This window comes from Pseudonaja textilis, chromosome 3 (assembly GCF_049901715.1).
Source record: "Pseudonaja textilis isolate UNSWEBS1 chromosome 3, rPseTex1.2, whole genome shotgun sequence".
Classification (NCBI taxonomy): domain Eukaryota; kingdom Metazoa; phylum Chordata; class Lepidosauria; order Squamata; family Elapidae; genus Pseudonaja; species Pseudonaja textilis.
This window is the reverse complement of record NC_141992.1, coordinates 140,876,010-140,891,075: the sequence shown is the minus strand read 5'-3', so window position 1 is coordinate 140,891,075 and position 15,066 is coordinate 140,876,010. Positions and strand designations below refer to the sequence as shown.

Here is a 15,066-nt window from a genome sequence, read left to right as displayed (position 1 = left end):
GGTGGGGAGGGGCGTGGAATCATCAGTCTGCGGGAGAAACCCGTCAAGTAGAAGATTTAGGCTAACTTTGTTGTCACTTTGAAATGTATACTAATCGGTATACATTAAAATGAAATTTCATTGCATACAGCTCTCAAAGGGTCTCCATCTCTAATATACACTACATAAACATGACAAATAAATAAATGCAAACTTATGCATATACCCATATATATTATACGACCCGGGGAAAGTTTAGCCCGGGGATACCCTTGCGGACAGATGCGTGTCAGCGCCAGAAGGAACCATCTGTTTCTATTGAGGGCACAATGATAAAACAAAACCCTCCCAGACATCAGGCAGCCTCTCTCCCCGCCCTTCTTCCTCCCTCGCTGTCAGTTGTTGGAGAAGGCCGTTCGCCAAGACGTGGCGCAGTTCTAGGTTTCTTCCTTTCCCACGTTATGGCTGATTCTTCGGGTCTATCCGTAAGCAAACAACATTAGGAGAGCGGGAACAGATTTCTCAGCCTTCTCGTATAGGCTTATAAGTAGCAATAATTGCTAACAAGATTCAGTGTCTCTTTTGTATCTCTATTATTATTAGATTTTTAAATAAAAACTCAAGGTGAATATCCTTAATTTTCTTAATTTCCACAGCAACAATCCTGTGAGGTGAATTGGGCTGGCAGAAAAAGTAACTGGCCCAAAGTCCGTCAGTCAGTTAGCTTTCTTGCTTAGCTAAGGGAGGCCAAGAACACACAGTCCTCAGATTTCTAGACCAGGACTTTTTAAATACTATACCAAACTATTTGTATTAATATATAGGCATTAATATCCAGATCTATTAAGCAGAGATTTAAAACAAAGCTGCTGTTTGATTTCTCTATGTGGACAAATCAAAGAAAGGTTCCCCATCTTCCCTTGAAAAATAATTTATTTCTGATGATAGGCTGGGCTGAAATGTTGGCTAATTTATGATTCAGTGACTGTGTTAGGGACTGCAATTTATGACATGTTTGCTGGAAGCTAGGATTGAATGGCTTCGCTTAACAACCATAGCATCTGCTTAACAACTGTCACATTTGCTTAATGACCACTGCAAAATAGGTTGTAAAATCAGACATAGTTAAGGTGGTGACCTGTTTAACAACCAGCATGACTTATGACCAGGGGTGGGATACGACAGGGTTAACTACCGGTTCGGGATTTACGAGCTTCCCTGCCCGCTGAGAGCCGCGCGACTGTAAATCGTCATTAGCATGCTGTCTGCCGAGAAGCAGCCTTTGAAACAGCCCTCTTTTCTTTTTTTTGTAACTGCAGCTGTGCCTCTTTCGGCGGCTGAAGTTGAAAAATCAGGAAATAAAGATCAAGTAACAGCCCAGGTGGGTGGGTGGGCAAAAACATCAGCAGACATAGAACAGGTTCCTATGTCTGCTGCTCTTCAGAGCTACCAGTTCTACAGAGGTGGACAGAACCGGTAGAAACCGACCCCTGCTTATGACCATAATTCTGGGCTTAATTATCATAAATTGGGGACTACCTGTATGGAGAATTTCCAGTGTTTACAATGTATGTTAGAGTATATTTTTAAAAATATTCCTTTGTATATTGAATGTCTGCATTATACTAGATTCAGATAATTATGCCTTGAACTAATGTTAACACATTTGTTTTTAGCATTTAATACTTGGGAATTATGTTCAGATGTAAAGCTTTTCACTTGGCAGAGATACATTGGTTTAAATGGTCAAAGAAAAACATTACTTGTCTTCAGTACTACAAGACTGGCCGAAAGAGCACTGGCAGAACACTATTAAGTGCATATCAGTTCACGGTTAGTACCAGGAAAAAAAATCTTGCAAAAGTCTATGGTTTGGGGTTTTTTTGTAAATTTTATTTGAGTTTTCACAAAGAGAAAAAAAACACAAATAAAACATCTTTTTTGAAAGTAGCGTAATCCCGGGTTACATTTCTTCGTATAGACACAAATTCAGGTTCATGCTCATTTTTATATTCTATTCCATATCTTATTACTATTTTACATTTTCTGCATAGCTTCTCCCCTCTTTTAATTTTCTCAATTTTATTTTAATTATCTCATCTCAATTCAAATCATTGTATTTATATTTTTTGTTTGTCCTGTTTCAATTATCTATTATCTTTAAACAAAATTTCTCCTGTAGTTACTGATTGGAGTATGACGCCTTTATATCTTTTCCCTAAAGTTGTAACACTGAATATAATACATAACTTCCATTTGGATTCTGCTTGGTACATTCTTAAAATACACACTGTATTCTTTAAAAAAGAAAAAAATATAAATGTATATAATTAAAACAACATTCCATTCCAATTCAATTCTATCATTAATATTAATTTTCATTAAAGTCTTAACATCTTTAACATTACTTTTCAATTAAATATCATACTTCTATGGGAACAATTATAAGCTTTCCATAGTTAATTCCCCCCCTCTTCACTTATATTTTATAAAACATTAACTAATTAAAATGTTCCCGTTCCTTCCTAATTCAATTTTCTCATTTATTTTGTTTCACTTATTTTATTCACAAACATTTCACTAAATTACACTAACTATTTTATCCCTCATTTTAATCATACGTTGTTTCCAATTTTCTAAAGTTATTTCTATTACTAATATAACAATACAATCTTATGTACCTTTACAGAATCCCTTTTTCAGTTAGATTTTCACCCATTATCTCTAAATAGGTCCTGTTTCTCTATATCTTGCTCCGGTCCTTTGTAACTTATTTTCCTTTCCTTCTTCCCTCTCTTCTTCTCTCTCCCCTTTTTACCCCCTTGTCTCTCTACCTCTAGTTCTCTCTTCTGTATTCCCCTCTTCTGTTGCTTTCCAGTATTATACTTATTTTTCGAATTATTTTTTTTTCTTTGGTTGTTTTTTTAAGTCTTAAATTCTCCATTCTCTTTTCCCCTTTCCTTTTTCTTCCCCACATAAAATTGCTTGTTCATTAAAGATGGCTTCTTCTTTGTCCCAGTCTTCTTGTTTTGCAGTCTCCATTTCTAAGAATTGAAAAACGAAGCCAAAAGAACCCTTTCCTTCTTGTGCATCTTCTTTGTACTTTTTAAGTTCCATTTTCAATTCATCCAGAAGTGGTGCCATTGTATAAATTTTTAAACAACCACCCAATTGATTTTAGTCATTCAAATATAATAACCAAGAATCCAAAGATCACCAAATAATCCAAATACACACAAGCTGTTTCTTTTTTGCTCTTTTTTTTCACTTTCTCTTCCTGGGGTTATTATTTAGTTGCAAAGTTTCAGTTAAAATGTATCTTTTAGAAGTCTTGTTGAAGTTTTACTGTAGATTCTTTTTAATTCCAGGCAGTCTTCTCCTTCTTCCAGATCCTGCCCTTGTTCTTTTTCTCTCCCTTCCTGCTTATGAAAAAGAAAATTTGTAATGTCCAGAAATCTTTATTATCCCTTTGGCATTTTGCTTTATTTTCAGCTTAATTGCCTATTGATGTCAAAGCGGATTTTTCCGATTTCTTATTTAAGTCTCTTAGTTGTCAGTATAGGGAAGGAGAGAGAAGGAAAAAAAGGCAAACCTTTCCCTTTTCACTTTCCTTCGCTGCTTCCGACTCTTCTTTGGGAGCGATGTTATTTTTTGTAAGTTTAAATTCCAGGGTACCTTAGTTGTTGCTTTTACAGTTTTACCCAGTCAGCCAAAACTTTCACTTCTTATCTTCCTCCTGCACATTCTTTTCTGGTCAAGTTCTCCTTTGTGGTGGCCATTTCTGACCACTGCTACAGCCGCCTTCGGGAAAGGGAGTAATGGCCAGCTGAGGAGGAGAGATGCGGCTCTCCTCAACCATGCTGGCAGTCTCCCCACTCTTCACCACTTCTACAGGGTGGCTTAGCCCCGAAACCAGCTGGCTCGGGGCGCTCCAGCGGCGAGCGCAGACAGAAACTGCGCACGATCGTGGATTTCTGTCTGTTGCCGAAGCCCTTCAAACTAGAAGTCAAGTCTATGTTAAAGGTTTCATTAGAGATACCCAAATCTTTGAACAATCAGTGGGTGTATTTAGATTTTTGAGAACATGTCCCGGGACAGTTTCACAGAGTGACCGTCTATTCACAATTCACAAAATGAATCAGAAGGTTAACTTCTGATACTCCATGCCATCCTTTCTTACTCTCAAGATGCTATCTACTATCCACAATTTACCTTGTCTATAAAAGAAAATTTCATCTTCTTTATTGAAAAAGGGGATTTTGGTTAGGCTCCAAAAACATGTTATTTAATTATGTGCTTGGATTTATTTCACGGATTAAAAATAGCTAAAGTTGCTTTTTATCCATTGGGGAAAGAAGGACTTGACTGAGGCATTATTGTCTTAGGGGTCAGTAGCTAATAGACTTTAAGCCAAGTACATCTTGTTCCAAGATCTAGAAATCTTAAAAGAAAGTGGTGGGGGGGGGGGACAACATCTCAAGGAGTGAGATTAGATCATTTTAAGAAACTGCGGGATTTTTGGCCAGCTCTATAAGCAAAATATCTGGCAGAACCATTTTTCAGCTACTGCATAATAAAGGAGCAGATAAAAATGTATGAGTGACACCTAGTAATTATCTTTTCAAACTGCTTCTGATATGAATGGGAATGTATAGGATATGCTGTTATTGGTCACTTGCAGTAGATATCCATATTATAAGGAAAGATCCAGCTTTTGTGCTACATTTGTGATTCAGAATAATCTAAAGCGTCTTCCAGGGATTGAATCTGAAGTGCTGTACAGTCCTGGTATATTGGGATGAGATAATACTTCTTCAGCAGCCTAACTCCAAGCTATTTAAGATGTACAGTACAGGCTAATGCCAACAATTTGACCTGGACCCAGAAATGTAACTAAAATTACTACACATGGTAATGCAGTACAGTACATAATGGTTATCTCACTCATATTTTAGGATTTGGGGATCTAATCATCTATTCCTAGTGATTGCTGTCTGTCCTTTAAGATCAGTAACAGAAGATGTTCTTTAGAAAATGTTCTTTAGAAAATGTTATCATAGAGTTCACAGAATAGTACTTTAAAATAATAGTATTTTAAAAGCCAATGTGTTCTTCCCACTCAGAGTTTTATCTTTATAAGTATACAAATGTGAAAAGCCAAGAAATTCTTCCCTGATCCTGAATTTCCAGGATCAGGGAAACTTTAGTCCTTGGTTATTTAAAAGTTTTTAAAAAAATACCTCTTAACACTTGCTTTCTCAATCAAATGTTTCTGATCATTATCTTCTCTTTCAGATTATGGAAAAAGAACTGCCTGGTGTGCTGATCTCTGAAATAGGTGGTACCTTTGGTGTGTTAGAAAGCCATGTAGAGTTTTTCAAGAAGCATTTCAATCTCATCACCATGAAGGAATTTCAGAAAAGCAAAGAACTCCATGAAAAGATCAAATCTGTTTTTGTATTTGAGTGTCTTCCAGTCATTGACCAGGCGCTCCTTGAAAGCCTGCCCAACTTAAAGGTGATTGGAAATTCAGGAGTAGGAGTGAATCATTTGAATCTGAAATTAATTAGTAGCTTTGGCGTTAAAGTGACGAATACTCCGCATTCTGTTTCTGATTCTACTGCGGACATTGGAATGGCATTAATGCTAGCATCTGCCAGAAGATTAGTTGAAGGTAAATAATTTTATTCTGCAGTTGTTTGGCCAATGTTGGACTGTCCCTATAGTTATTTCAAGCCCACCATCTGCTTCTTCACATACTTACTTTCATCTAGCTATAATTGTAACACTGAATTATATTGGGGATTTGGACCTATATTTAGACCTATATGATGCGAACAAGATTAAGCAGAATATACTTTGGATGTTTTAAATGGGCACATGAAGCAATAATCTCTCTGCATTATCCTTGGGTCAGCTAAGGTCAGCAGATCTGATTTTGCTCCCAAAACCATCTTGAAAGAAGTTAAGTTGTCAAAATGTCAAGTTGTTCCCTGTAGAGAAACTTTTGTTAGAAAACTTCGGGAAATTGCTTCAAATTTCTTTTTCAAGAACCAGTGTGAGTGTACATATCACAGTTTGATGTGACTTATCACAGCTTCACAGCTTGACTTATGACAACAGTTGAGCCCAAAATGTCTCTTGGTGGCACATTTGTTAAGTGAGTTTTGCCCCATTTTACAACCTTTCTTGCCACAGTTGTTAAGTGAATCACTGTAATTGTGAAGTTACTAACACGGTTGTTAAGTGAATCTGACTTCCCCATTGACTTTGCTTGTCAAAAGGACACAAAAGGTGATCACATGACTCCGGGACACTGTAACTGTCATAAACATGAGTCAGTGGCCAAGTGTCTGAATTTTGATCAAGTGACCATGGGGATGCTGCAATGGTTGTGAATGGGAAAAACTATTATGTCACTTTTTTTCAATGCCATTGTAACTTCGATTGTTTACTAAGTGAACAGTTGTAAGTTCAGGGCTACCTGTACTCTTTATTTATTGATATATATTGATCTGCTGTAAAATGTGTTCAAGTGAAGTCTTATTTATTTTAAATTGCTCTTCTCATAGTTAGGAGAAGTAAAATAACACTTCCTTATATGTGCAAGCATAATCACTAATTTTGTGCCTTTAGATTATACGGCTTTTTTCATACAGTTTTATTAGTAGGATCCCAAAATGGAGAAACAGAACCACACACAATGTCTAGTGGAACATCTTTCTGAATAAGCATCTTTAGAAAGTCTTTAATGGTCTTTTCCAAGTCACCCAATTATTTGACAACTATTTGTTCACCTCAATTCCTTGCAAAGAAAAGTTTAAGAAATATTAAATGGTAACGTATTATTGAAAACTTTGTTATCTCTATTAGAAAGCTTTTGAATAAGAAAGAGTCAGAGCTGTAAAAAAGCAACAAATATCATTGTAGAATTGATAACATAACCCCCATGATCCCTCCATATGATTTTTAGAGTTATTTTCAACTCCTGCCACTTAGAATATTTTAATCTGATGTGATTCAACCCGAAGCCCTCCAGGCTATACCTCTATGTCCCCTCTGTATGGGAACTCCTTCCCCAGAAAGTCAGTGGAGAAGTTGGCAGGAAAGATGGCAAACTGCTATCACTTGCTCAGAGGACTCCGTCTTGTATCTGGGGGCTGGCTGAAAGAGCTGCCTTCCGAGGGGAACTGAACTCCTTAGGCGGGGTGGAGAAATGGAACAGAACTCCTGAAAGTCTGAGCTCCTTTCGTGCATCCTGCTAAAGGTGTTCCCTTTCAGGTGTGAAAGGGAGCTGACTCCTTTGGCAGGATGGAGAAACAGAACTCAGAAGATCGGAGCTCCATTCTTGCACCCTGCCAAAGGCATTCCTTTCCATGTGAGGAGGGGAGCTGAACTCCTTCAGTGGGGTGGAGAACAGAGGTGGTATTCAGCAGGTTCTGACCAGTTCTGGAGAATAGGTAGAGGAACTTTTGAGTAGTTTGGAGAATTGGCAAATATCACCTCTGACTGGCCCTGCTCCCATCTATTCTCTGCCTCCCAAACCCAGGAGATCGTCTGGGTCTTCTTTTGTTGCCCTGCACACGAGAACGGAGCTGGAAAGCAGGGGGGAGGGGGGAATGGGTTTTTGCAGTAACCTTCCCCTGGAGTGGGGTGGAAATGAGGATTTTACAGTATCCTTCCCCTGCCTTGCCCCCATTAAGCCCCATCAAGTTATGCCCACAGAACCGGTAGTAAAAGAATTTGAATACCACCACTGGTGGAGAAGATATGAACTCTGTTCCTGCATTCACCAATAGTGTTCCTTCCGTGGACAATGGGGAACTGACATATTCCTGTGGGGTGCAGACATAGGATTTAAATTCTGATGATTTAAACTCCTTTTTCTGTATCCCATGGAACTCCTTCAGCCACTGCCTAGAGAGAAGAGGGGAGCTGAAATCCAAGCAGGATTCTCAGCTCCTGCGTGGAGAACCAACGTGGTAAGGAAAGAACATGGGGTGCCTTGGGGCTGGGAGAGGCCTATTGCAGGCCATGCACAAGTATTTCTCACTCGGGCTGAAAATCCTATGTGGATTTCAGCAGGAAGGATTTTTACCACCTATACAGAGCCTCCCGAGCCCCAAGAAACATCCCGCATTCCTTACCTGAGACTTGATTTGCTTGACCCACACAATTGCTTAATTGACACAACCATGAGTACAGGGATTGCGGTTGTTGAGCGAAGCAGTCATGTGGGAAGTCACCTGACATCCTACTGAACAAACACTCTGCTCAATGACCCAGATTCTGGTCCCAGTTGTGGTTGTTAAGTGAGGGCTACCTGTAGTGGAAGACAAGGAGAGGAAAGAAATATCCACTCTGGAAAGCAATTATGTGAATCTTATACTAAAGGATAACGTGATTGTTTCAACTCTCTATGTATTTTGTTTTTCTTAATGCTATTAAGATTGGGAGATTATAAAGATAGTTAAATTTAAAAACAGTGAGATTAAGCAATTGTGTTCAGTTGTATTTTTGTCTAACATGCATGGTTTATTCTCTGATTTATTTTTTTCTGTAACAATTTTCTGCAATAGCTAATTAGATAAATATCAACACATAATATATATCAAAAGATTTCTGAACACTCATCAAGGACGTGCCCTTTAACACCACAGGACAAATGAGATATATCAGTTTTTTTCTGCAGAAATTGTATACTTGGAAATCAGAAAGCGGAGGGATTTCCTCTTTAGACAAAATCCAGTCAGGGAAATGGATAAATCCCAAATAAGCAGAAAATAAATCTAACCATTGCTGTTATGGTAGTAGGAAAGAATTAGGAAGCCAAAAGAGAGAAAGATGAGAATAATGTTATCCCACTAGAACAGATATCCCTCTTAATATTATTTTACTCAATTTCTATTTTTGTGTTGTAGGTTGTTATCTGGCAAAATCTCCAGATACTACGCAATTTGCTGTTAATTGGCTAGGAGTAGAAGTCAGCAGGGCCACTCTTGGTATCATTGGAATGGGCAACATTGGTTATAAAGTAGCCAAGAGGGCAAAGGCTTTTGATATGAAGATTCTCTATCACAATAGGAATCGGAGGTAAATGTATTTTGATGCATATACTGTAGATGTGTGATATGCTATAGTACGATTGATATGAGATAGGATGGGATAGGATATATTATATATTTTGAGATTTAAGTTTGGAACTCATTTAGTAGCCTTTAAAAATATTTTCTTTTAACTGCCTTTTAGCAATGATCTTTGGTCAAAGAACCAGACTAGAATTGAAAGTATGAATGCTATATATTAGGCTTGTCCAACCCGCGGCCCACGGGCCGCATGCGGCCCAGGTCACCTCGTAATGCGGCCCAGTGCCCACCCCAACCTTCGTACCAGAGCCAGCGAGGAGGAGGAGGAGAGGCAGGGGCGAGGAGGCCAAGCAGCAAGAGAAAAGGTGGGCGCCGTCAGAGCGCCACCTCCTGCTGTTGCCACCGCCGGCACTGCCGCCGCTTCTGCCCCCGCCGCTGCCGCTTCTGCCCCCGCCACCGCTTCTGCCCCCGCCGCCGCTTCTGCCCCCACCACCGCTGCTGCTTCTGCCCCCGCTGCCGCTGCCCCCGCGGCGGGGGCAGAAGCGGCGGCGGTGGTGGGGGCAGAAGTGGCGGCAGGGGCAGAAGCGGTGGTGGGGGAAAAAGCGGCGGCGAGAGCAGAAGCGGCAGCGGGGGCAGAAGCAGCAGCGGTGGCGGGGAAGAAGCGGCGGGGGTGGCGGTGGGGGCAGAAGCAGCAGCGGTGGCGGGGAAGGCTTCTGCCCCGCCGCTGCTGCTGCTGCTTCTGCCTTCCAGTCCTGCCTCATCCAGCCGGGCCATTTGCAGGAGGAGAGGTAGGCGTGAGGCAGGCGAGCTTTCTCCCCTCATTCCCCCGCAAAATTTGGCCGGAAAATAAACTGTGATAAAAAAATGTGATAAAAATAAATAATTTTAATAAATAATTAATAATAAATAATAATCTCACTAATTTCATTTCCAAATAAATTTAATATGTTAACTATGTTTTCTATGGTTTTTTGGGATGATCAGGTATCCTTACTGTTATTTTATGTGCGGCCCAAACCAAATTTTCATCTTCTAATGTGGCCCAGGGAAGGTGAAAGGTTGGACACCCCTGCTATATATGTTTACTTGGCCCAAGGAAGCATATACCAGTATTTCCTTAGTGTTGTTACAATGGCAATAGAAATGCATAAACATTCAGGTAAATTAAATCTAAAGGTTATTAAGCTATTGGTTTGTGATTAGTTGTGGACATTCCATTCCACTGAACACAGGCAATTAATCAAGAAGTGAGCTCTGTTGCCAAGTTCACTTCAGATCTGGTCTGAAGATATTTGGAGTGTGGTTTCTGAGACATTCTCATCTCACATGGCTTTACCAGATGTCATTTCACCAGTGAATAGCAAACATGAAATTCTAAGCTCAATAATCCCAAACTATTTTAATTTTATATCTGTTTCTGGCAAGAATGCTCTCTAGGAGTAAATTTAAGATCTAATTTGTCATCAGATTGATAACAAAAAAGAGGTTAACTATATAAATAAGACAGTATGCAAGAACATGCTTTCTTCAAAGCTATATTTTATAAAAATCCTGGAGACTAAACTGCATGTTTCAACTACTTTGAGTTGTTATTAACAACAAGCAGATTTAACAAATACTCTGAAGCAGTTATTTTTGGAACAACAAAAAGTTTGTTATGCAAAGCAAGAAGAACCACTGATACTGTCATAGGTTGCACTGATCAGGAAGAAAAGTGGTATGGGATGCTGCCTTTAGACCTAATATAGCAAGCTCCCCATGACTAAAGTATTTCTTATTAATGCTATTCAGTGATTAGCCTCCAAAACAACCCCATTATAAAAAACCTCTTTTAAAAGTTTGTTTTCACATTTATTTCTTCCAGAAAAGAGGAAGAAGAACAAGAGGTTGGTGCTGTGTATTGTAAAAACATTGATGACTTACTTCGACAGTCTGATTTTGTGATGCTGGTTGTAAATTTGACATCAGAGACCCACAGTCTCATAGGAAAAAGAGAGCTAGAACTGATGAAACCCACAGCCACACTCATCAATATCTGCAGAGGTAGGATGCAACACTATCCAAATATACATCTCTATTGTTTTTAAACCATTGATGGTTTCTAAAAACTTTCTTGGTAGGTCTGTATTCTGAGCTTTTTTTTATTATTTCTTGATAAAATGTCAGTCATGCAAAATATGTTTCATTAAAATTTAGGTGTCTAATCTTATTGAACTGCATTTGTTAAAGCAATAAGACTATACTTCTTACCACAACTTAGTCTATCCAGACCAAAACCATCAAGAGGTACATATTTATTAAGTGAGGCCATAAGCAGTGCATCTAGTCATTTCATGATTCTTTTTTAAATAGAATCTTGTGGATAAACGTTGAAATGAGAACATTTGTCTGCAACCTTTTTTCCTATAGATGTTAGAGAAATCTGACAAACGAAGTGATAGGATCCATAGTATAGATTTTGTTGTTGTTCGCAAGTACTAGTCCATTATATAAAAATATAAGCAATGCTGTATAATTGTAACTTATTGTTAGTAGGGAATTAATTATATGTAAGCATTAGTATAATAAAATAATATGTAAATCATAATTTAGCTCCCCTCTACATGCTGTTGACTGCTGCTTATATGCTTTTAGTGGAAATTCTTGTAAGTCTTTGAAAAGAAGGAAAACAATAGTTAAAATAACACATTTCCATTGACAAAGCTGTGAGTTTCATAACGCCTCATGCAATTGTATTAGGAAGGACATCATATAAAAATAAATATATAGCTTAATTAAATAATTTATGACCTACTAATGATACAGTTTTCTGGACTTGAATGGGCATGATAATTAAGCATTAATTATCATGATTAAGGATTACATTTGTAAGTCTTTCACAACCAATTCTTCAGCAATTTACAATAATGGATTTGGAGAGATTTTGTGGAAATATAGTTAAAATATTTATTTTAAGGTTTTGGCAGTCCTAAGTGTTCTTATTGAAAATAAATTATACTGAACAAATGTATTTAAGTTCAAGTACCTGGTACAGAATTCACCTATATATCTCATAACAAGTGGTATCCATTCACATTAATATTTCTTTGTCATGACTGTATCATTCCAAAATCCCCTTTCTCTTAGGTGCAGTTGTTGACCAGGAGGCATTGGTAGAAGCTCTCCAAAATAAGGTTATTAAGGCTGCAGCTTTGGATGTGACCTATCCTGAGCCATTGCCAAGGTAAAATAATACAATACTCCTAGATCAGAATAAAAGGACAATAAATCCAGCATGAAATAAATAACGATTATATTGTATAGATTCAGAAGAGCATTCTTAATATAGGAGCTCCTATGTTACTGCCTTTGCCATCCTCTCATTTTTTTGTGTTATGGAGGAGGAAGAGGAGAATTAATTATAATCAAACATCTTTAGAGCTGTAGCAGGAATGGCAAAATTGTTCAGGAGTACCAAAACCTTTTAACTTTGTAGTACTATACAAAGGACTGTAAATCTGAATGGCTGAATCTAAAGCAGATGGTAAGAGCCAACGGTAAGCTAATCTACATCATGTTTTGCCACCTTTTTTTCTTTCCCAGCAGGTTGTTCCCAAAATTTATGAAATTATGACAAGAGTGAGTGGCTTTTCCACCAAGCTCTGTACTTGTCTCACCATTGGTTTAGAGTTATCCGTAATTTGTAATTTTCCTTGGGCTGACTGAAATCCAAACTTTCAAACAAACTAGAAGCCTACAAGGAATTGGTAGGATGGAAAATAAATTAGAAGTAAATCTATACACTAGAGGGTTTACTATATAATAATCTATTTATAGTCAGACTAGTACAGCCAGTTTATCCTTTATCCTTATCATACAGATTAAAAAAATACTTCTAACTCCTACTCTAAAATCAACAGTAGTCTGCATTGTTTCTATAATCCCATATAATTCTAATCATCAAATCCCAACTTCAGAAAAATTCTTAAGTGGCTTCATTAACAATTCATCACTATCTCCTAAAATAAACCAAACACCTCTTCATTCGATACTCGATCCAGTTTCTACAAAGTCACCTCTAAATCTGCAGCTCTTTGTATTAATCAAAAAAGATCCACTAAAAAAATAGCAAAAACACCTAATAATTTAAATTTATGCCACCCTTTTCCTTTTAATTTACGTGGTGTGGTGATTGAAATATTGGAGATGAACTGAAAAAGTCTGGGTGTAAGTTCCCATTCAATGACTGAGCGCAGTAGTTGACTTTGGGCCATTATTTTCCCAAGTCACCTAATTTCATAGGATTGTTGTCAGGTGGATAAAATTAGATGATACACCCAGGTTTGCCTTGAGCTGTCAAGGAAAAGGTTGGATAAAAGTGCAATAAATAATCTAACTTTTGAGAAGGTGTCTATTTGGAGTACATAAAATGCATTTTAGAGGTTTGGTCTTTAAAAAAAGATCACAATTGCTTCCAACATTTCATTCTTCAATCATCCCAATGCAGATATTTGGGAGAATTATTCCCATTCTCTTTGGCAATAGCAGGATTGATGCCAGAGGAAGAATGATTGAAATAGCAAAGCAGCAAGTAATGGCTGTTTGCAGGTTGTGTCTCTTGGATAGTATGGATACTACCCCACAAAAAGCTTTCCATAGCAGAAACTGGGCAGCAGAAACTAATACCCTTTTTTGTTGATTTCAGTCTTGAAGCTATTTCTTTCCAACTCCAATTTGCCTTGGCCAGGTGAGTCTAAATTATCCTGTCTTGCTTTCTCTGCAGAGATCACTTGCTGTTGCAGATGAAGAATGTCATCATAACACCCCACATTGGCACAGCTACAGATCAAGCCCTGCGCATGATGACAGAAGAAGCAGTGGAAAATATCTTGGCAGTTCTCAATGATCTTCCCATTCCTAGTGAAGTGATCTCCAAATAACTTGATGGAGAACATACAAAAAAAATCATGAATTATAAAGAACAGGACATTAACCTCTAAGAAACATGACAAATAACCAGATAACATATTCCTATCAGTTTCAAAATGTGTGTCTGATTATTTTTTTGTAATTAAATTAATTCCGTAAGCCACCCAGAGTTATTTTGAAACAAAATGGGTGGCAAATAAATTTGATAAATAAATAAATAAAATCCCATTGGAAAAAAGTTTGTTCTGAGACTTTTGATCATGGTGGTTGGATTTCTGATTCCTTCATCCTTTTATCTCTAGCAAACAGATACACCTCTTTGGAAAATGAGAACAACAAATTCAGAAGAGGCTTAGGGCTTTGTTAAACATCACACCAAGATTCAAACGTAAAAAAATTGAATAGTTCCAGTATAGAAATATTATTTGAGATTGTAGTTTTTATGTTTGAAAAGATCTTTCTCCTGCATTCTTAACCTGCAGGTGATTGTTACAAATTACACAAAGAAGACAACACAACCATGCTGCCTTGCACATTTGGTTTGCTAGGCTAGATGAGAAATTGCTTAGAAATGTCAATTTTTATTCACCCATATTTATTGACTAAACCTAGTTGACTGAGTTTACACAACCCATTAACCCATATATACATATGATTAACTAGTTGCTATGGTTGAATTGACACAAAAACAAGCAAAACACAATATTGCCAAACAGTACATGAATCAAGACATTGTTTTCTGATCTTGACTAGAAAGTGGTGACTGCTGAAACTTTCAAATTTTTCATGGCATTCAAAAGCTGAATCCATTAATGATATAATTGATTATATTAAGGTATTTTAAATGGCCTGAAGAGCAAATTGTTCTGAACCAGCTTGCTTTTATGGTTTTTTTTTAATGGACAAACAAATTTCAAGACATAATTTAGAAATAAGGAAGAGGAACAAAAATGTGCTTGTATTACTGACAGGGAAAGAATGAAATACAGACACTTTAAACTTTACAAAAGCACCATTTATAAAGATAAAAGCAATCTGTTTAAAAAATAATATACTGTTGTTAAGATAGGTGATCAGACTTGAATAAACATTT

At 37.6% G+C, this 15,066-nt stretch overlaps 1 protein-coding gene across 5 annotated transcripts; it reads left to right on the top strand.

Moving 5' to 3' along the window:
• Positions 1 to 3: 3 nt before the first annotated feature.
• On the top strand, positions 4 to 14,211 carry LOC113435566 (uncharacterized). 5 transcript variants are annotated; one of them, XM_087930975.1, is made up of 7 exons: positions 4 to 603; positions 1,656 to 1,812; positions 5,275 to 5,653; positions 8,901 to 9,072; positions 10,930 to 11,108; positions 12,192 to 12,288; positions 13,828 to 14,211. In XM_087930975.1, the coding sequence occupies exons 2-7, from the start codon at positions 1,675 to 1,677 to the stop codon at positions 13,982 to 13,984; spliced, it is 1,122 nt and encodes a 373-aa protein (XP_087787101.1). In that variant the 5' UTR covers positions 4 to 603; positions 1,656 to 1,674; the 3' UTR covers positions 13,985 to 14,211. The 5 variants fall into 5 exon arrangements, with proteins under 5 accessions (XP_087787101.1, XP_026555265.2, XP_026555266.1 ...); XM_026699481.2 differs by having other exon boundaries at positions 360 to 464; XM_026699482.2 differs by having other exon boundaries at positions 378 to 464; positions 1,706 to 1,812.
• Positions 14,212 to 15,066: the final 855 nt, after the last annotated feature.

Coding starts and splice junctions, on each gene's coding strand:
- LOC113435566 (XM_026699480.2), top strand. CDS start 309: ATGATAAAACAAAACCCTCCCAGACATCAGGCAGCCTCTCTCCCCGCC. Junction 465..5,274: donor CTGATTCTTCGGGTCTATCC/GTAAGCAAACAA, acceptor CTTCTCTTTCAG/ATTATGGAAAAAGAACTGCC. Junction 11,109..12,191: donor ACTCATCAATATCTGCAGAG/GTAGGATGCAAC, acceptor CCTTTCTCTTAG/GTGCAGTTGTTGACCAGGAG.